Below are 22,479 nucleotides of genomic sequence, written 5' to 3' on the forward strand. Positions count from 1 at the left end.
AACAAGGGACCACATCCACAAATTGCAGGTAGAAGATTCATACCGGGAATTAGGAAAAATTCTTGAGCTGAAAGGTGGTGAAGCACAGGTTATGCAGGGGCTGTGGAACCTCTACACAAAAATAAAGAAACACCTCCCAAGCTGTCCCATTCCCAAGCCGTCTTTATTTAGTGTTGGTGACAGTCCTACTTCAAATAGGAAGGAGGACTTGGTAACTTTCTGAAGTCCTTTCTGAGAAACATTTCTAAGTTTTCTTCATAGAATTTAATTAGCAGTAAAGAAGCCTGGGTCAACCTACCCAGAATAGCATCATTACCTTTTATCACAAAATTATTTTCTGCCACAATAACAGGACTTAAGTACCTACTCAACAGTAGCTATGAAAACTACTCCAAGGCAAATCTGACAACTCCAATTACAATCATACAGTATTTTTATAAGCACTTTCCATTTTGAGACTGGAGAATTAGCTTAACAGTATCACTTATCATAAAATCCCATCCCCAGGCAGCAAACAAAACCTTCTGTCATCAGAAAGTAGCAGAATACAACTTAGATTCATTCTTTGGTACTCCATTATGCAATTCCTTTTTAAGAATAGCTGTACAGTTAGTATCTGAATGGCACTCAGCATTTTAAGGACCATTTACAGAATAGATACCTTACTTTCCTGCTGGGAACATTGTTCAACGCCATCATCAACAATACAATACTCAGTAGTATTCTGGGTCTTGATAGCTTGTGGCGATTGTAAGACAAACCTTTCCGGAAATAACACTTCAAATTTAGAGATGAAAGAGAAAGAGAAATTTGAAAGCCACACAAACACTTTGCACTTTTCACTAATTAATGTTATCGCTGATACATCAGCTTGCTCCGAGTCGCCAAAAATGATTTATCAGAACTAACGTAAAAATGGTAAAGAGCTGTGTGAAATTTATGCGGACTGTTCTACTCAACCATAAACCAGGAAACGAGTACTTTTTAATAAATTCCAAGGTAACACAAAACAATGTTGTTTCACTTGCTATTATTATAACAGTACGATTACTATAATTCTTACTGGCTCAAACAGTTCACAAAAGTTTGTTTCCACTCCTCTCCCCTGTGATGGCCCACAGATGAAATTATTCTGATGACATTTACTCTAGACTCAGAGAGGTTTACTTGTTTTTTTAAATACTACAGAAAACTCCTCTAAGAACAAGCTACAATACATTCTTCTCGGTATGCCCTTATGTGAAAGCAATATAAACCATGTGACTTCCTCTAGATCGCTTAAAGTCAACTGAAACATACCTTTTTCACCCAGGTAGACGGCTTGCTCAACTGCCAGCTGGCATCGCCTGCTAGTAATCCTGTTATCAGAATATGAATTTGTAGATTAAAGCAAAAGTTTATTTTGCAGTATTTATTACTATGCACCAGTGCATAAGAAAATAGGAGTTTAATTTTTGTAAAGCAGCATCTATTGAGAAATATGCTGCAGAAACGCCAATGAACAGCTTTGCTACGAACAATATTGATACGTATATTCTTTAGCTCATCAGTGATACAAAGAGGGGATGGTGTTCCAGACTTCGATAGTCTTTCAAGGAAGTTCTCTGCAAAGCTGATTTCACAAAGAAGATAAAGCAACTCCGTACAGATAGCAAACATCCCACAAATAAAACAGAAGTATAAAAAGATGGGTGGTTAACATCAGTGATTTTTTTTTTTGGCACAGTCTTGCAGCCATATTGGTATATTTTTTCCCTAAAAAAAAAAACGAAAACCCAACCCCCCCCAAAAAACAAAACAAAACAAACCAAACCAAAAAAGAAACAACCACCCTGCCTCATCCCTCCTCATTTCACTGCCTGGCACTGCTGCAATCACTTAAGAGTGGCTAAAGACAAGAATTCTTTGTACATCATCACTACAGTTGCAGTTTTTTACCAATGCATGTAGTGGCAAAGGTATGTTGAGGGAAAGAGGTAAAAGAATTGTCAAAATCATAATTATGTCCTTCTCCTACCTGCATCCACCAGAACACCCAACTGACAGTCGTATATATTTTAGAGGTCACTTTACTAGAGGAATCATTAAATGTAGCTTTTTGGAAACATGAAAATACCTGCAATGCACAAATTCCACATCCATGGGTTCCAAGTTGTAAGCCTGTTCAAAGTCTGCATTACATTTAAGAGTAACATCTTCATTACATATCTGTTGTAAAGATAAAAGAAGTCAGTGTATTGATGTGTTTAAAGTATTAAACCTTCAAAGAAGCACCTCTGAAAGCACTGAACAGCCCTGTCACCTCCAAAAAAGAACACCCAGATTTACCTGCTATCAACGTATTGCATATCTAGATTATGTTATGAGTGCTTTCAGAGAAGGTAAAGATTATAATCTAGAAAGAACAGGGAAGCCAAAGTCTTTAAAAAATACAAAATCATCACTCCAAATGTAGATAATACAAATCTAGCTTCCCAGAACACAGCTTAAGCTAGTCTGCAACTCTACGAATTGCCAGCTTCCCCTTGTAACCTGTTGACCACAGTATTTTCAACAAGAGATACACCTTACTTACCTCAGTAATATAAGCAATGTACTCTATTATATGCTCAGAGTAGATCTGACTTTTCAGTATCACCTTACCACCTAATTGCAAACAAAGTTACAAGACAACATACTGTTACAAGGAATAGTAAAATTCTTGCTGTAGCACTTAATTTCTTCCTCTTTTGCATGGCTAAACAAGGAATTTGCAGGATGCATGATGTTAACTAACTTCAGCGAAATTACTGTATCTGTAAGTACCTCTTCTGAAATGCAGTTGTATGTTACATTTCAAAAGGTATCTAATTACATCAGACAATACTTCCTGAAAAGTCTTTTGCATATTGTATTATTTGAGATTCTGAATTTAAAACTACCGTCCCAGCTTTTGCTTTTGAAACACCTAACTGTAATGTAGTAATAACTTAAGACAATTATTTTTGCTGAAAGCCCCACCAATTTTCATACATAAAAATCCTAAAAAGTAGTGGAACATACATAAAAACAGACACATGCAATGCTGCTTCACACAGCAGCCAATTAAGACTCATGTTAACAGTACAGTTCATCTGGCTAGGAGTCTAGATTAATAACTTTTGTTCAAATATGTGACAGACTTCTTTAAACAAATGAATAAGCAATGGAGTTTGTGTTGCACTGAAAATATTGATCAGCCTGCCATTTATCTCACATTAATTACTACCTGGAATCAGGTGAGGTGTGCCCTCTTCCACTCCTGGCACTTCCAACACTAACAAGTTCCCATTCCTTTTCAAAGTAACCCCACTCATGTTAAAGTCTTTTATGTCCATTTCTGCACGGATCTCTTCAAGCCACAAGAGAGTAGAAAAGTTTGCTTTATAATTATCTAGATTAAGACCCTGAAAACCAAATCAAAACAATATACATTATTGTAACTTCTACACTAAGATATGGAACCCACTATTCTTAACATAATATGAACACCTCTTAAAACAGACTGTACAGCAACTAGGTTGCCAATTGAGGCACTTAAATATATGTATTTATTATATTAGCTAGTATTTTAAACTCCCCCTGCAGTCAAAGTGCAGTTAGTATAATCCCTGGAGTTCAGATACAATAGCCAGTCAGCTAAAGGGTTAGCCAAGTCTCTCCCTACTACAATGGCAACTTCAACATCTGAATTCAGCGAGCAATCTACAAATGGATTTCTATGCTCAGAAATCCCAAAAAACATAAAATCTAAATACACAGGGCAGAGACAGGTGAAGAGAGAGTCATGTCAGTCTTGACCCTGGCTGATGATTATACAGCTTCTGGCAAGCTGAAAGAACCTGAACTTCCTCTTCAGAGGTTACTACATCTCACTGAAGTGGTATTCTCCAAGACTTCTAAATAATAAGTGATAGCACAGAACGGTTTCTATTTGGTATCTTCTCATTGAGATACAAGGTGAATGAGCAGTGCTTTCTGGAACAGACTTAAAACAGTCACCAGTATCAGACAGAACTTAAGGTGTGTGGTTAAAGAGATCACCATTAATGGCAGAATTTTAGTATACAATTATTTCAAACACTGCAGTTTTGCCTTCCTTTTGAAAGAGGATCGCTAATCTGCTATCTTAACGCTGTGACCTCAGCTTTTGTGTGAGCTGTTTAGAAAGCAGACAACATAGCCTTTTACACTTTTGAAAAATTAAGTACCATCTGCAGTTTATAAGTCCTTAAAAAGTTAGGGGAAAGTAGTGAGTTGCAGCAGAAGTTCTACCAGAAATCAAATCAGGACAAAGTTTTGAAGAATGAATCACTGGAATATTCTTGTTAGACTTCAGGTTTTTTTGCGTCTTTTTGGTGGTTTTTTTTTTTTATTAATGTATTCTGCAATAGCTATACTTGAAGGAAGAATCTGAACAAGCTGTAGTGAATCAAATTTGAGGATAAACCAGAAAAGAATCCTCTGTTATTGCAATAACTTAAGAATTTCTGCTTTCATTTGCTATGAAACAACTGCTAGACTACTGTTCTGACACACCAAAAAACCCTTTCCAATGACGCCTAAAAAGTGACAGTGAAGAATAATCTTTGTTCAGCTTCTGTAATATTTCTCCCACTCCCACTGCACTTCTACTCCCTTTTCAGTTTGTCACATTTACCGTTTCGTGCTCTTATAAGCTTGGATTCTGCGACATATTGAAATACATAGAAGTTATGGCATATAGATGTCTTAAGCCTACTTGGTAACAGTACTACATCATCTTGTATTACACTATGGGCTACACATCTTTGCTAAATTAAGGCCAGCTTGAAGAAACACACTTACATAGAATATATTTTCTTATATAAACCTACACTTGCATACCTCTGCCAGAAGAGGCTGAAAGGTCAGTATGTCTAATTTCTGCTCCACACATTTCCTTAACTCATTTGGTATGGTATAATGTGGGAGAAAGCTTGGCAACTTCTTTCTATGATTTCTAAAACAAACAGATAAAAATAAGCAGGACATATCATTTAGCTTTCTCAAATTATATATGTGAAAAACAGATAATTAACATGCCACATCATCAAGGCTATAAAACCAACACACACACACACACCCCCAAACCCAATGATTCCTTCAAGGTAACAGCTGAGACATGTCCTGGTTTTGTGGTAGTTGCCAGCTGGGGTTAAACCACAACAAGAAGTTTGCTGTACTGGGAAGAAAGGTAAGCGTTGCAGTTACAGATTACTTGAAAACATTGTGTGCCTGCTTTTTCAGTACAGTGATATTTTTGTAACTAAGCAAATTAAGTATAATGGAAGCGTATTTGCAAAAGAAGTTCTGAATGAAAGATGGGAAAACATTTATCAGATACAGATATCAAAGTTGCTTGATGAGTTGAAAAGCTAACTCTCTTGGAAATCTATTTCCAAGTTTCCATCATTTTTCTCAGTAACACAACTGTTACTTGTGGATTACTATACAACAGTGTTTATCATCACATTATACAGTAGAAAGAGCTCCCATTTGAGAAACCTACAAAGAAATGAAGCAGTTCATCACTGAAACAACCTCTTCTATCAGTTAGGTCTACAATTATCTTGTTTACAACATATGTAGAAACATGTACAGACTCTCAGTTTTGTATTACCTTTGTCAGCATTACAGAAGAGATACAGCAATACCAAGTACAGCAGTATTAGGCAAGTGTTATTTTTTTGGCTCTAACTCCCAGTACCTTCTGTATGTAGGGGCAACCACTGTTGTCTTCCTTGGCTGAGGTTCTGGAATAATTTTAGGCTTTCTTAGAGAAAATGGTTCCACAGGTGCTATTAGTAATTCTTCTTCGGTTTTTACAGTGGCTTCAACATAGCGTCCAACAGTAAAATCAGAAAAACCAAGCAACAGGAGTTCCTTGCTGTACCCAGGATTTCTTCAAAAGTAAGCAAAAGTTATATTCTTAAAACCATCATGTTCATACTTCATTTTCCCCAGTTGTTAAGTATTTTTTAAAATAAAAATGTAGGTTCTCATTTCAGTAACGTGAAAATTACTAAATTAATTCCTCACACTTAGTCCCCATCCTGGTTCAATCAGGGTATCATAAATAATAATAAAATTAAAAAAAAAGTAAAAATCTCAAAACCCTAATTTCATCAAAAGTGTGGACAAAGAGCAAAATCCCTCCCCTCAACATACGAGGTACAGAATTAATATTTCCGTCACAAGGAACATCTTTGAATTACTCTCACTGAAAAAGATGAGCCAAATACTTCCAGAGGAACATGAAGCATAGCCCTTTACTGTTTGCAGCAACAGCTTTGTTGGAGCAAACGCTCCACCTTGCTTAAGCATACCCAGAACTGAATCCTAACTGTAAGAACTTCAAGTGGAGAAAGAAGGAAAGAGCCTTTATTTCTGAAAAATGCACTGCATATTTGTAAGCTGTGCTTGGGGAGTGACAAGGGGGATGGGAAATAAAATCAGAGGGAACATTTTCTTCAGACTGGTTTCTACAGAACTTAAGACAAAAGATCTAACATACACCATCTGCTCTAAAAATCCCTTGAAGAACTCATCCCAGTGCTACCTAGAGCCCAATTCTCTCCTCAGCACTAACTATATAGTCCAACACTGTTATTATGTGCCTGAAACAAAAGCATCCCAGAAGGACTCCACCTTACTTTCTCCTTGGCAGGAGTAACACTTTTTCATGCCAACTAACACTATCTGCTCAGATTAAAGCTATAGCCTGGTTTTCTCTGATATACAAATTCAGTGAGACACTATAAATTGTCCAGATTTACGATCTGAATTTTCAGTTTCTATGGTCTCTTAAGTGGCCAGCCAGCACTTGTTACCTTCATGCTGCAGTGTCCCATGCAGTTCTGTGTGGATTGTTCTGTATTATTACAAGATTCTCAGATTTTAAGGCACTTACAGATCTACAGCGAAATATAAATTGTTCTTTCTACGTACTTCTCCACAAAGGCAACCCATGCCTGCCACTTACCTTTCAATCTGCAGCTAAATCATCCCCCTACAAAAATTTCTACGCCTTGCCTCACTATTTAAAATGGTAACAGAAGTAGTGTGAAAGTTAATGCAGTGTTACTTTGATGAATTAAACCATTTGATCTTGTTTTCCCCTGTCCAGCTCTTAAATTATGATCACAAGAATCAGCGGTTGTGGTACACAACGTTTGTAGAGCTACAGCGGGAAGTAAGTGAAAAGAATATGAAAGCAAGCTTTCCAGCATGAGGTTCCTACTTGAATTCTGAAAGAGCTCACACAAAGCCACTTTTTGTTCTTAACTAAATCCATGAAATATTTTTTTTAGCAAAGTACTTTTGTTTTTCAAGGGTCTTCTAAGATCTGCAAACCAACTGCACTATAAATTACACCATCAAGTCAAAAAGGTTTATTTAAGCATACATAACCTGCATTTAATATCACAGGGCAGCAAAGCTTGAGATGAAGGCATGTAGCAATATGAACATGATGTCAGGAGACCAAGACTGGAAGAAACCTATCAGATATAACATAAAAATTCCCAGGAAATCTACATTAGCTCTAGTGCTCATGGAGCAATAGGTTTCCTGAAAGGAATGTAATCACCTGTAGGCATTATCTTCACCTTACTGTGTTCATTTTACAGAAGTTATCTACTCCCGCTATACTTCTTCATTTACTACTACCGTGTTCTTTCAACAAAAATCAGAATCAAGCATCAAAATGCTAACTATTTTCAAATTCCAAATAATACTGGTTTACTTTAGTCTACACAAAAAAGAAAACACTGCAGAACTGTGCCCAGAATAAGGGAACTATTACATCAATTTTTATGACTCGTTTCCATTGTATTGCTCAGAACCAATAGAAATACTCACACAGCTGTGCATATGATCACTATGAATGTTTTTCCACCTGGTGGTATGCAGATTTCTTCAGCAATATTGACATGCTTTATTGGTTGTTTCACATCTTCCCTTTGCTCATCTTCTGCATTATGTGGATTTTCATTTTTCACCAAGGAAAAGTTCTCTTTCATCCTTGATAAATTTGTATCCTGAGAATTGATTCCTTCTGCAGTAAACACATTATAATACATTCTGTTACCACAACTGCTATCACTAGCATAGGCAAGTCTACTCAAACAAACTTACAGGTCTTTTGAGGAGATAACACTCAGCATTCAAATGTTAACATTTCACTGTACCTGGAACGACTCTATGCTTTGTAATGGATGTATTATTCAATGGCTTGTATGTTGTTCCTCCATTGTCATTACATGAATTAATTGCAGCTTTTGAGAGGTCATCTTGGTTTATAGGAAAAGATGACAGATGCGCTTCTGGACTGTTCTCACATTTTTGAGGAATTTGGAAACTGAATTGCTTGTCTTTCACCCATCCAGCCAATCTGCAGCTGATTAACGACTGTGATACGCTCCCTTTATTCCTAGAAGTAGTTATGTAATTAAGCACATAATTAAATGCACAGTTAATATTTTTGGGAAGCTTAATTCTACCTGAAGTCAAATACAACTGTCTGTAGCAGGTTAGTTCACCATTATTTCATAACCACTATCAGAAAGGTGCACTGTTGCTTCTAACTCATGAGGACTAGAACATCTGCTAAATGTACTAGGTCATTATCAACCACCATATGCAGCATACAGAAATACTATGTATAAAAAAAGCTGTGGTAACTTAAAATTTATCATTGGGTAACTAACTCTTAGGAAAGAGACATAGCAATGAATAGAGGGTATTCAGGTGTGACTTCATTTGAGCCTCTGTGCCCAGATGTGAAAAAAAAACAACCAGAAAACTTTTAATACATGAGCATGCAATAGTCCTCTTTTTTCTAAGATTTTGAAGATGACAGTGTATCTGCAGTTTAAATTAAACACACTTACAAGTAAAAGCGTTTCCTTTAATCCTCATTTCAGAAAGGATTTTACTAGGACTGAAAAGAGACATAGGACTGGGGAGTCTCAAACCACTATCTTTAAGATAGATACTCAACAAAAAGACTATCCTAAAGACATTAAATTCGATATGAAGTTCTCTGTAATTCCATAGTATTTGACGGTCATTTGAAGACCATGAGCCACAAGGCTCAACAATGAGGGGCTTCCGTATGAAAGACAGGTTTACAAACTATGGAGTAATGATAAGAAAGCAAGCTTAGAACAATCAGAAAGGCTTACTCTATCCAAAGAATTATTCTTTTAGATTCCCCCTGCTTCAGAGTTCCAAAATTAGTCGTTCTTGACACTTCCAACCCTCCTTTGTCTCTTATTAAGTCTTCATAAGGCTCATCCAGATTGACTCCATTAGAGTGAGACTGTCTGTAAAAATAATTTTCACTAGCAATTTTGAAACGCAGATAAGATTCAGCAAATATCTTTGATTCAGCACAAGCTTAAGAATCACTATACCAAAATAGTCATGCTATTTAGGAAGAAGCAGGTGAGAGGGTTCACTTTCTCAGCTACTTATAGTTCCAAGACAATCAATTACCTTTACTAATTTAAGCAGTAAGTTAAAAACCACAAGTCTCTTGTCAACAGCAAAATAAACCAGCATAAAACTTTGGATACAAGACTAAAATGATTAAGAAGCTAGCTAATCTTTGCTGAAGAGCTGAATCAAATGGTGACTGAAGCTGTTGCAGATCTCTTTGGGAGCTTAACCAAGACACAACAAAGAGCAGCTTCTTAGCAAGAGCCCCGATTAGCACTGGGGTTTAAGAGATAAAATAACTACACCGGAAATATTTAACAGGTACTCCAAGCACTTATGTCTTCTGCTTACTGCTACAATCTGAAAGTAGCAAACTGAAGATTTAGTTTAAAAAAGGCTGAAAAACAAAAAACACCCTTAAAAACTATCACACATACTACTAATGAAAAATGCCTATGAAACCAAAGTCACACGCTCTTCACTCTGAGACAGTGACCACCACACTAACCTCACAGTGTCATCTACCTGTAGAAATCATTTGAACAATTGTTTCTATGCTACAACTAAAACTATTCAGTTAGATAAAACGACACAAAATTAACTTGGAAATACTTTAATAATCTCACCAATATTTACACACCTTAAGTGATCCTTAGTTATCCAATAAAGTAGAAAATGACTGCATCTGTTCTTTATTAGCTACCTCAATTTACTAGCAAAGCCCACTAGATGTCTCCCACTGCAGCTTAAGCTGCTTCAATTTTTTGATATGGTAGGAAATACACTAAAACTGAGAAATCAACCCTATAGGTCTACTTTTGTAACTTGGGTTTAGTAATAATTTTCTGTTTAAAATCCATCATTAAAATTATGTTCACCTGAAAGAAATCAGTGAGTTGTACTATTGTGCCAAGTGATGAAGCTTCATCCAGGTACAATTTAAACCTATTATATCTGTTATTTCCAGTGAAAACATCTTATCCCATTCTTCACAGTTCCTCTGAAAACATATGTACCACCCTTAGCTATATTTCCTAGAGATTGAACAAGGCAAGTTTTCCCAAACACTATGAATGAGAGGTATCAAAATGTTGGTTTTGCTCTCGTTTGGACTTGCCAATTGGCCAGCAGTTTATTTTTGGCTTGCAGAATCAGATTACCAAGTCCTTGTTAGCACTGGGAGTGAAAGATTTTACATGAAATAGCCCTATTTATACACATTTGGGCAGTATTTGTGTTTTTCACAAGACAGTAACTCATAAGTCAAACTATCATTGCTGCAGAACTGCTACTGACTAGTGTTGCCTATTCTACACTTGCGTAGTTGCTTATTTCACAAATTTTTACTGCTGCTTCTCCACCCTGATCATCTACTTTTCCAATCTTTACTGCAGTCTGGCCAGATCCTCCTCACATCACATATGCCATCTAAAGTACCTGCAGAACCTCTCCCTCCCTTTGGTATTTGCAAGCCCAATGAATCTCTATTAGTCAGATCATTAAACTATTCCATTTAGGACAGACATCTGAAGAATCACTACAACATAAGCAAAATGGATTAAACATCCATTTCACATCAGTTTTGCTAAGAATGGTTTTCAAACAGTAAGATCCTTGCAAGAAGAACATAGATTAGAGAAAAAACAAGGTCAGACAGTGAGCTTGGCATTTTATTAACAAAACCAGGCAATATTCCTTCCTTGCCTAGCAATATCCCTGAGCTCAGCGGCTACTAGTTTTGCTTCTTTAGTAAGCACAGATGTCCCCACCTTCTAGACAGTAAGAAAAAGCAAGGGCCAAATCCTATCAGGCTGATCTTCCCAATGGTCTATGATGACTTCTAGTCAACCAGTGAAGAATTCACAGCGTTTCTTGCTTAACAGATGCAAAAAAGTTATGCTGCATAATTTCATTTAACAACTAGAGATGAATTGTAAAGAGAATGAAAGAACAAATATTACCGATCCCAGCTGACTGGTACCAAACAGAGAGCTCTCCAAAGATAATAGGACCGGTTGCTCTCCACCACAACCGCGTTCACTAGATCATGTCTACAAGGCCAATAGCCATCAGGAAGTCTCAATGAATCCAAAGTGAAAAATATACTGTCATCTATTGTACCACTTCTTCCACAGATGCTGGAAATGCGAACCTGTAACAGTTTGTTATTCAGTGTTACTTCATGTTATCTGCTTAAGCTAATAGGCATACTAGTATTGCATAGCTTTTTCCTGCAACAATCATTCTAGCATTAACAGAGATGAATTCTGAAGTTTCAGTTATTCGTAACATATACACATAATATACAGCTCTAACCTAGAATCATTGTGCTTGTTTTTAAATTTAGAAGCGCAAAGAAACACAAATACCCAAATACCTCAGATAAGCATCACGTTCTACACAAGTGCATACTACATTTGATTTAATCATGATACCCACCTTGTGACTTACCAACTTAGACTTCAATATTAGCAGTTACACGAGAAGAAATTTTTTTGTTTGACATGCAAATATGTACAGTTCATTCAATATGCACAGTTAAGGCAAATAAAATAACCATAAACCTAATCTATGTATTAGTAGAGGGAACAAACATTTTCAGTAAAATAAAAGGAAAATGGTTGTTTTAAGCCAAACTTGGATAAATTAAATAATTTAAATTCCAATTACTTCTCAAAAAAAGACTGAAAATCCACACATCCTCATCATAATTAATGTAACTAAACCAACAGTAAGCATCCCAATCAACGATTGATAGCCAGTAGGAAGTTGCTCTTCCTGTTCTAACCAAAAAGTTTTTCAAAAAGCTTTGTAACTTTTGAAATAATCCTATAAATGGATGAGTTTATGTTTTATCTTTACCAATACTACCAACTTAAAACCACCTTCAAAACCCTACTTCACACAAGATTCTTCTTGCCAAAAAACAACACGCAGAACACTTACCTTGTCTACTTGCTTGTATCTCAAAGGCTTTACAGCAACTGCTTCACTGTTCCATGTTGTCGAGTTAATAAAATATTTTGCTTGCACCCAGTCACCTTCAAAAGGTTTGAAACCTATGTAAAACAGAGCATTTCTCAAGTTTAATGGCTACCAATGACATCTGCATTACTCCCATACAGAACTAGTTTATGGTTAAATAAAATGACCATCCAGAACAATGCATTACTGAGATCCACAGAGTTCAAACTTCTCTGCAGTTCCTCCTCTAACAGGTTATGACAAACTATGTAAGAAATGCTGGTGGAAAAATACACTTGCTTACATATAATTTAAGCTTACATGACTGCATGCCAGTTATGCTCAGTAGAAATGAACAGGTAGCTTTCTTCACCCAAATACCTGTTTGTTTCACAACATAAACTTGCAGTCAGTGTCCCAAGTTCTGATAGAGTGTATCAGAAGATATTTCTATTGTAGATATAAAAAAAAAAGAATTAAGGAAGAACAAACAAGCAAGTCCTTACCTTCACAGACATTTTCCATTGCAAAAAAAGTATTCTTATTAATATAGCCACCATCCTTAGAGACAGAGGTAATATTGCCAATTAATACTTTCATATTTAGTTCAGAAGCATCACAAGTAGCATTGGAATCTCCCCACGTATTCTGGACAGCATCAACCTATAATACAAACACCCCTAACATTCAAACAGCTGATACTTCAAATTATATCTTAAACATATTCCTACAATAAATACCAGAATTTCAACTGTTATGGAAGTCAAGCTTCTTATTAGACAATTCTATGCTCACTGTAGCTGTTCATTTTTGTACAGGAAAAAAATGAGTAGTAAACAATACGTTGCTTCTCTTTTAAGAAGTCTGCTGTGTGCTGCAACACTACCATAATTACATGTTGATTTGTCAGTCTTACTCAGGCTTCCTTGCTTTAGGTCTACTTAAGACTTTTCTTCATAATAACAAGAGGACACCCCCCCCCCCCCAATGTGATTGTACGCAAGTGAAACTAGATCATCACTTTCTCAGAAAGCAAAACAGAAAAGTTTAAGTTATTTATAAAAACTAAATGTATTTCAGACTGCCCCTCAGGCATTCTTTAGTAATTTGAACAAAAAAACCCCAAAGAGCTGCTTCTTAGAGATTCTCCATATCAACACCTCAAACGTAAGTTTACTAGCTTAAACAGCCCTCTGCAGAACACAAGCTACAAACTGTCAAAGTATACAAACCACTTTCCCGCCCAGCTATGTTAGGGCAAGGATGTGCCACCTCTGCTCTTAATTACTAGAATTCCTAGAACCATGAGTTCTCTTCCTCGCTCCCAAAGGGCCACCACCATCACGGGTTCAGGGGTCTCTACTCTGCAGTTCAAACATTCATTCTTCAGAGGTTCCCTGCTCTCTACAAGGTCTGCTAGGGCCAGTAACAACACCAATGCCAGGGGACAGAAGCACTTATTACTATTAAGCAAGAACTGTTTACTCCAGCTGTTATGTAGAGACACTACACTGTTCAATAAAGCAGGAGAAAAAAAAAATCAAATTCTTCTTTTGTGAGGCTTATGAGGATAAGGACGTAGGCAAGCATGAAGAAAGCGTGCAAGGTATCTCTGCAGTAATTAAACCAATACAATGAACAAAATGCCCATGGACAAGTTTTTCCATGAACTGTAGCGTAAGTGTACAAGTTAGATCATTAAATTAACAACTTATTTCAGAAAATCAAGTGTTTACAAATTCACAATCAGAATAAAGAAACTGAGTGGAGAACTAGAATAACACAGATAAGGGAGTAACTAAAAAACCCACAACTGGACAGAAAACAAAAGTTCACTGTAGAGTTTTCACTTCTACATGAAGACTAGAAACTCTGAATAAAAAGTATCTTCTCAGTATATAATATGAAAAAAATAATACAGTGACATAAGAGTATACAGTGCAAGCTTTCCCTTACAGAGCAGTATGCACAGATGGAAGACACATAGCCACACTTTTCACAAATATTAAGACACACTTGTTAAATGCTATTACTACCTTTCTATGTTGCACTTCTCGGAGGCACAATTTGCACAAAGAACAAATGTATTACAAAGCAAGAAAAAGCAGTTTGAAGGCTAACTGCTTTGTCCTAATCACATGGATCTCATTCCAGATGCTGAAGCATCATCCTAGAACAGAAACTGCTGAGGGAAGTTCATCCATTTACTAAAAATCTCAAGTTAACTTTTAAAGTAGTTACACTGTGATTTGCTCCGTACAAGCAGCTTAAGCTTTGGTTCAGACTTTTGGTCAGGGTGAGTTTATCAGATGAAGTACACTGATCTAGTGCTGTACTTAAAGTATAGTGCAGCTAAAGCAAGCAGATACAAGCCAAGAACACGGGTTCTGTACCCAGTTATCAACTGCTTCTGCACTGCTGTCAGTCTTTGAAGCGCCAGTCATATTTACATAATAACTAAATGGAGAAGGGCCACTTGACTCAGGTTCTTAGCTAGATTATCACAGGCACCTGAGAGTTGAGCCTATATGATTTAAAAAAAAATAAATACAGTAGTTTAAAGTTGTGACAATGTATAATCAACCTTGAAGTTGGTTTACAAATGAAGTGTTAAGCAAGAAAGGTACTGAAATCAGCAACATAGTGTCTTGGAGAGGTATAAAAATGGAGATTTTTTTTACAACAGAAGTTTTGCAACTTGATGTTCTTATGCACTTCTGGGCAAAGAAAGTAAACTTGCAGCCCCTGTTTTTATGTTCTTAACTATTCATATAACAGTAAGAAAATTGACTTTGAAACTCAAAAAAGGTAATACAGAGATCTGAACTAGGTATGATGAGATAATTGCATCAGAATTTCTTCAAACCGATAGTTTCATATTCACTACATCTGGACTTACATTCAGAAAATCAGTATTCAAGGAACAATATTTTAAAGGATATGGAATGTAATAATAGTAAAAAACCAAAACAACTTATCCCCACTAGGTGAAGGGCTGGCAGTTTCTCCCATTTTGTAGAATCTGGCAGGCTAAAACTAAAGTAACTTCCAAAAGAACATCTCAAGACTAAAGAGAAAACGAGACCACTGTTTGTCTTCACCTCTTACCCTGATGGCCTTCAAGCCACCTGATGTTTTATCCTCTTCAACAGTCGCAGTAACTTCCTGTCCAACCAGCAGTGGCATATTTTTTGTAACAGCATCCTTTGTGAAGATTATCATGTCATCTATCATCCCATAATCATGGCAAAATCTTGTCACTACTCCTTGTACAGTTTTTAATTCTTTGTCACCTGCATCCAAAAGTGTTGACATAAAACCAAATCACTTGTTTACACGACTATGCAATTAGTAATGAATACTATTAAAAGTGCTATCCCTTCTACCATTCTACCATACCTTCTACCAAGTCATTCTCTTGTTCAATTAAAAATACCAACGGTTGCCAATTAAGTCTTGAAGTCTTGCAGCAGGTTACGCTTTCAACCAATTAAGAAAGCTAGTTAAATACAGACTACACTGTAAAACCAACACTCTAAGCTGCATGAAAAATCCAGAATATTTTGAGGACCCATAAGGATCATTAAGGCCAAATCCCTGCTCCTCGCAGGACTACCTAAAACTAAACCATATGACTAAGAGCATTTTCCAGATGCTCCTTAAACTCGGACAGGTGTGGTGCCGCCACCACTTCCCTGAGAAGTCTGTTCCAGTCACTGGCCACCCTCCCAGTAAAGAATCTTTTCCTAATGTCCAATCTGAACTTCCCCTGATGCAGCTTCATTCCATTTCCTTGTGTCCTGTTGCTGGTCCCCAGAGAGAGGGGACCAGCACCTCCCTCGCCACTCCCCCCTTGAGGAAGTTGCAGACTGTGATGAAGTCACTCCTCAGCCTTCTCTTCTCCAAGGTGAACAAGCCAAGTGATCTCAGCTGCTCCTTCTGAGTCCTGCCCTCGAGACCCTTCACCATCTTGGTAACCCTCCTCTGGGCAGACTCTATAGTTTGATGTCCTTCTTAGTTGACAACAAAACTGCACACAGTATTCAAGGTGGGACTGCACCAGTGGAGAGTGGGACTATCACCTCCCTTGACAGGCTAACTATGCTGTGCCTGATGCACCCCAGGGTGTGGTTGGCCCTTTTGGCTGCCAGGGCACACTCTTGGCTTATATTCGACTTGCCATCAACCCAAACCCACAGATCTCTTTTCAAGGCTGCTGTCTAGTCTCTCATCCCCCAGTTTGTACATATAAACACAGAATCATTTATGTTGGAAAAGACTTTTAAGATTATTGAGTCAAAATGTTAACCTAACACTGGCAAGACATCTACATGTCTTTATAATACCTCCAGGGATGGTGACTCAATCACTTCCCTGGGCAGCCTGCTCCAATGCTTGACAACCCTTTCAGTGAAGAAATTTTTCCCAATATGCAATCTTTCATGAACCCATGCTGACTGGGCCTCATCACCTGGTTGACCTGTACGTGCCACGTGATGGCACTCCGGATGGTCTGCTCCATAACCTTCCCCAGCACCAAGGTCAGACTGACAGCCCTATAGCTCCCTGGATACTCCTCCTGGCCCTTCTTGTAGACGGGTGTCACATTCGCTAACCTCCAGTCAACTGGGACCTCCCCAGCTAGCCATAACTGCTGATAAATGGTTGAAGGTGGCTTGGTGAGGACTTCTGCCAGCTCTCTCAGTACCCTTGGGTGGATCCCACCTGGCCCCAGAGACATGTGTGTCTAAGTGGTGTGGCAGGTTGCTGACCATCTCCCCTTAGATTATGGGGGCTTCATTCTGCTCCCCATCCCTGTCTTCCAGCTTAGGGGGCTGGGTACCCACAGAACAGCTTGTCTTCCTGTTAAAGACTGAGGCAAAGAAGGCATTAAGTACCTAAGCCTTTATCAATATGTTTCCTTCTGCATCCAATAAAGGATGGAGATACTCCTTAGCCCTTCTTTTGTTGCTAGCTATATATTTATAGAATCATTTTAAACTGTTTTTTTAAGGCAGTAGCCAGATTAAGTTCTAGTTGGGCTTTGGCCATTCCAATTTTCTCCCTGCATAACCTCATGACATCCTTGTAGTCCTTCTGAGTTGTCTGTCCCTTCTTCCAAAGGTCGTAACTTTTTTTTGTTTGTTTGTTTCCCTGAGTTCCAGCCAAAGCTCTCTGTTCAGCCAGGCCAGGATCACCTCATTTTAGGTGCAGAATCCAGCATCTGCATATATATATGTAAACACCTTGAAAAACTTGAGATAAAATAATACCTGCAAGCTAAATAGCTTCTCTCAAAAACTTGGGGCCAACAACTACTTTCAATATTTACTATAGCAAAAGAAAGCGCTCAGCATTGTTTGCATGGGGTATCCAACACATTTAAGAATTCAATACCAAAAAAAGCAGGAAAAAAAGTAAAGAAGATATACCAATTAATTCTTCAAATTTGTTTACATAACATTATAGTTAATACACTTTTGAACTGAGATGTGGTGCTGTTTCTCTGTTGACGTAGGAGTTTAAAGTCTTTCGGATTAGAAGTAGTATCTGCTTATGTATCACACAAACTACCACTGAACAGCACTGCACTACAACTTCCAGCTTAAAGCCGGACTGAAGCATGCTAGTTTAGATTTCTAACGTATTACTAGCTACACTCATAATCAAGACCATTAATACAGTAAGAAATCCTTTTTCTCTGTCTTCATAAACATGAAAAGGCACTTTTTGCTACATTGAATAATGCTACTAAAAGCATCTTAAACGTACACCATTTTGGAGCCTCAAAAATCAAAGCTACACCGTCATTTCCATTCTACAGCCCAAGAAAAACGAACAAGGTTTATTTGTTAATACAGTAGTACAAGAAGAAGCCCAAGCCATCCATCACTCACCACCACAACACCAACACTCCTCTTACACCTCACTCCATGCTCTAAGCAACAACAGTAACCTGTCCTACTCAGGGAACATGGAAAAAAAAGTTACTGCTAGGAATACTCCCACATGCTCTGTAATCAAAAATTTATCTTCTTTTCATGATTTTTTTTCATAAGGAAACAGCTCTTCACTCAGTGCCACTCATATAAGGGACAAGACCCCCAATGCCTTCAAGGCTCCGAAGCTGCACGGAGGCCCTGCATCAGGCCCTGCAATCCCACAACGGGCCCAGGAACGCCTACCTGAGGCTGCCCATCCTTCACCTCCTTCCTCATCATCTGCACGTCTCCAGAAGTAGGAGAGAACCTTAGAAAAGAGGCTGAGCATCCCCGAGCGTTAAGCACCCCACACCAAAGCCTCCGGAGCACCGGCCACCCCTCACCAAATTTCCCCCTTCCCAGGGCCCCCTCCTACAGCCGCGCTTCAAGACGCCGCGACGCCGCCGGCCAATCACGCTGCTCGCTCTTGGTCACGTGAAAGAGGCCACGCCGCGCGCCCTGGGGCGAGGCGCGGCGGCCGTGCGGGCTGGAGGGCGGGGCCGGAGCGTGAGCATCGCGACGTTACCTGGCGCTGATCCGGGCTTGGCCGCTGCCTTCTGTCCCCGCGGCCTCGCGCCTTCTGTCCCCGTCTGCCCGGGGCCGCGTTCCCGCCTAGCCCGCCCCGCCGCGAGGGGGCCGCCCTCCGCGGCGCCTCGGCCCCCGGCACGGGGGACTGTGTCCCTTGGAGCCGGGGAGGGGCGGGGGGTGCCACCCCCGCTCCCCCGTTCGAGGGCGCGCTGTCTTGTCACGGCAGGCGGCACAGGCCCCTCGCGAGTCGTAGGCTGTTGGCAGAAGTGAGGGTGAGAGGGCCTCCCGCGGTAGGGTCTCGTGGCGGGGGCTGAGGAGGTGTTAAAGGCGGTGTGCAGCGCGGTTAACACGAAAAGCTTAAAAGTAGAGCGGTGCGTGCAACCTGCTGCTTGCTGGTGATGCTGTTTGGAATTGTGTTCGTAGTGCATGACAGGTTTTATGGGTTTCTGTAAGCGAGGGGTCCTGAGCAGGCAAAACCCACCAGCAGGCTGCCATCTCACCTGGCCTGAGGGCTCTGTGCTTGTGTGGCACTGGCAATCCAAGTCGGACTCGGAGTCCATCCAGCATGGTAAAATGCGGTGCGTGGGAGGGCATGCATGTACACGTTGCATGTTGTTGAATTACTATAATCTTAGTAGCAGCTAGTTTCAAAATGATAGAATAAGCTCTAGAACATTATAAACTTGCTTAAAAGAAACAAAAAGTATTTTTGTCTCAATGGAGGAGCTGTTGTGAATCTAGAGGAAATAAAATGTTGCTGACTTGCATATCATTTCTATAGTTGATATTTTTACCATTTCTCTTCATGCAATGTACTTTTGGTATCTTGTATAAGCCCCCTTTAAATTGTTTAACAAATAATAAATAAATAAATAAATAAAACAAGTAAATAAATAAAACCCCCAAACAAATAAAGCATAGTTTTTGAGTTGATGTGTTCAGCATCCCAGTAATTTCACTGGGAATGACCGCATAACACAGATGTTTTCAGGAAACTGAGCAGAGCAGTCTATGCTTCTCTGAGAAACTATGACTGTTATAGAGAAGCAGCATTGTCTGTGATTGGATTCTAAGACCAGAGTAGCACTTTGGCAACCTTTTATTTTCTACTTGTATCATTAGCTCTCCATTATTTAGGCAAAGAAGGGCTAGGGGTGTATTGCAGGTTGTTTGACACTTTTATAGGGTTCTGTACAGTTTCTAGACCAGAAGAAATTCTGGTTGCCAGTAATTACACACAGGTTCCAATGTCTTGCTCTGAAGTAACTGAGGTGATGCTACTGGGAAGAGAAACGTATATGAGTGTTTGCAGTCACTGATCTTTTTAGAAAAGTGCTGAGGAGGTGAAAGCCTCCCCTTTAGATACACTGATTTAACGCATTTTAACCACCATTTTCTTTCACTGAGATTTCTGTGGAGTGCAGGCAGAGGAGTGTTGGTTGGCAAAAATATGAGAGGTGAAGAAATTTGGTTTTTTGGAAGAGGGGATTAGTTATACATGCATAAATTCCTGTCTGAAGATCCTGTCGTTTGTAAGAGGCTTCCCAGGCTTTGGCCTAGGCAGAAAAGACTGGTATTCAATCTGGATGTCCTTTAAAATGCTGTGTTTATGACATCCGTGAAACTAGAAGTGTTTTGTGTTTGTACTGATCAAACCTGTTTAAACTCTTACGATGAAGATCTAAGTCAGAAGAAGCGTATATTATACTAGAGGAGCTCTTTGAAGCTGTTGGGCCTACATTTTGCTGTTGGTTCAGTACATGTCCCAAGACATGAGCTGGGAAACAAGGACTGAGGAATCAGCTCCAGAGAAACAAAGTATTTCAAAGAGCTGATTTTAAAAGAGCTGAAAATACTGAACAAGGAATACAGGTAATGAGCTAAAATAGTGTAATTAAATATTGTGTGAAAGAATGCATAGGTAGTGTAGCTAATAAAAAATAATCAGCAAAAGGCAGGCTTGGTCAATTGAAACAAATTTCATCAAAGCTTCAGGTGCTGTATATTTTTGTGTTTAGATTTGGGAACATGGGCATCAGCCTGGATTCAGTGCTAAGTAATCTGGTCCAGGACAGAATGCTTTTTTATTAATTACTGATAGAAAAGTAGGACTATGACAAGTTTATGTACCTTGTTATCATATTGTCCCTTGGGAGATGAGTTATAATTGTCAATCTGTTTTTTTATCTTTTTGTGGTTGTTTTGGAGGATGCTCGCGTGGCACAGCCCTGGGAAATGACCTATTATTTGCTATAACTGCTTCAGTTGAACAAGCTGAACAAGTTCAGAGGTCATTTCAATGGTGGAAGCAAGTAATACTTCATAGGCTGTCATGATTTGATTTGATTGTTATTCCTTGACCGCTTTTGGCCTAACCCTAACCAAGCATAAAAACGCTTCATTTATTAATCCTTTTCAGAAGTCTCTAATGTTCTGTTGGTATTGTTATTTTTCCTGCAGTCTTTGTGTAGGTTTCCTATGCAGTCTTTAGAATTAGGAGGAATCTCTTTGTACAGCAACTTTGTACCTTACCTAGCATTTTAAGGTCTTGGCTTGTGGCTTGGGCTCTGGTTACCAGATCTTGCCTTGAGGTTGTGTATACACAGAATGACTTTTAGAGTACAATCTGCACTGTGAAGTTTAAGTGTTTTTTGTTGATAGTGATGCCAAATGCAGAGGATAGATTAACTGTGTGGTAAACCTCAGTGCAAAAAGGAGAATGGCAAATATGAGAAGTGCACAGGAAAGGGAGCAGAAGGAAATTCACCATAACGAGAGAAAACACTGTAGTGTGATGCTCGAGAGAGGGAACTTTCAGGTACAATACTGAAAACAGGCTGAAACACTTGGAACTGTGAAAAAAATTTCTAGGATTTGAACCCTGCTCTGTTCAGTGGTGCAGGAGTTCATAAAGTCTTTTAATTCAAAGAGATTACATCAGGTAAATACCTGAATATCTCACCAATTTCATTTAAGAAATAAGTTGATCTCCCTAATTTGTCAGAAGGCATAAAATATGGTCCTGTTTTATTTCTATGGTAATTTGTGTTAGAGCAAACCAGTACATAGCATTCATTATGAAACACGTAACGTAACATATTACCCATTTTCCATTAAACCATAGTCTCTGAAAAGTGACAGATAATGGAAATACTTGCATAGTGTTTCTTCTGTGAAGAGAAACACAAGGGCTTAATTAATTCAGACAGTTTTGTGTGGTTACACAGTCTCTTTCCCCCCATTTTTCTAACAGTTTACAGCTATATCTACTGTGTGTATGGTGCATTAATTTCCATGTTTCAGTCTATTAAAACAACTGTAACATTTTAATATTCTTTCAGTATCGGCTGATGTTATAACGAGTAAAATCTACAGTCCATACAAATTGAGCAGTAGTGCTGTTGTAAAGTTTTTCTGGCATACTTTAAAGGCGATGCCCTTCAGAATACTGAAGATTTAATTGTGTCTTGGTTACAACAGTGTTTAAACTTTAGACAAAAGACCCTGTCATTGCTGTAGCTGTCAA

General features: G+C 38.7%; 2 protein-coding genes across 3 annotated transcripts in view; one reads left to right on the forward strand and one right to left on the reverse strand.

Annotated features, from left to right (window-relative positions):
* The window catches only part of MLC1 (modulator of VRAC current 1), a 49,362-nt gene continuing 26,883 nt past the window's right edge, over nt 1–22,479 (forward strand). The window contains exon 1 of one of the 2 annotated variants that reach the window (XM_080393996.1): nt 1–5,949. The gene's annotated coding sequence lies outside the window, so the exon portion shown is untranslated. The remainder of the gene's footprint in view (nt 5,950–22,479) is intronic. The other variant, XM_080393997.1, reaches the window with a different exon arrangement.
* On the reverse strand, nt 5,943–22,413 carry LOC308066342 (RNA helicase Mov10l1-like). The gene is made up of 7 exons (XM_080393473.1): nt 18,630–22,413; nt 15,482–15,737; nt 14,838–14,901; nt 12,951–13,107; nt 12,427–12,539; nt 11,442–11,632; nt 5,943–9,365 (listed from the first exon to the last, which is right to left on the reverse strand). Exons 1-7 carry the CDS (start codon nt 18,712–18,714, stop codon nt 9,221–9,223), a joined length of 1,011 nt encoding a protein of 336 aa, XP_080249599.1. The 5' UTR covers nt 18,715–22,413; the 3' UTR covers nt 5,943–9,220.

Source organism: Falco punctatus, assembly GCF_963210335.1.
Source record: "Falco punctatus genome assembly, chromosome: 6".
NCBI classification, from domain to species: domain Eukaryota; kingdom Metazoa; phylum Chordata; class Aves; order Falconiformes; family Falconidae; genus Falco; species Falco punctatus.

Bases quoted from the DNA above. Each gene is read 5' to 3' on its own strand.
- LOC308066342 (XM_080393473.1), bottom strand. From the start codon at position 18,714: ATGCTCAGCCTCTTTTCTAAGGTTCTCTCCTACTTCTGGAGACGTGCA. The intron at 14,902-15,481 runs GTTTTAGCCTGC...TTCTCCATTTAG, and splicing joins TTCTTTTGGAAGTTACTTTA to TTATTATGTAAATATGACTG. The intron at 13,108-14,837 runs GTACAGAACCCG...TTTGTATTATAG, and splicing joins CAGAAGCAGTTGATAACTGG to GTTGATGCTGTCCAGAATAC.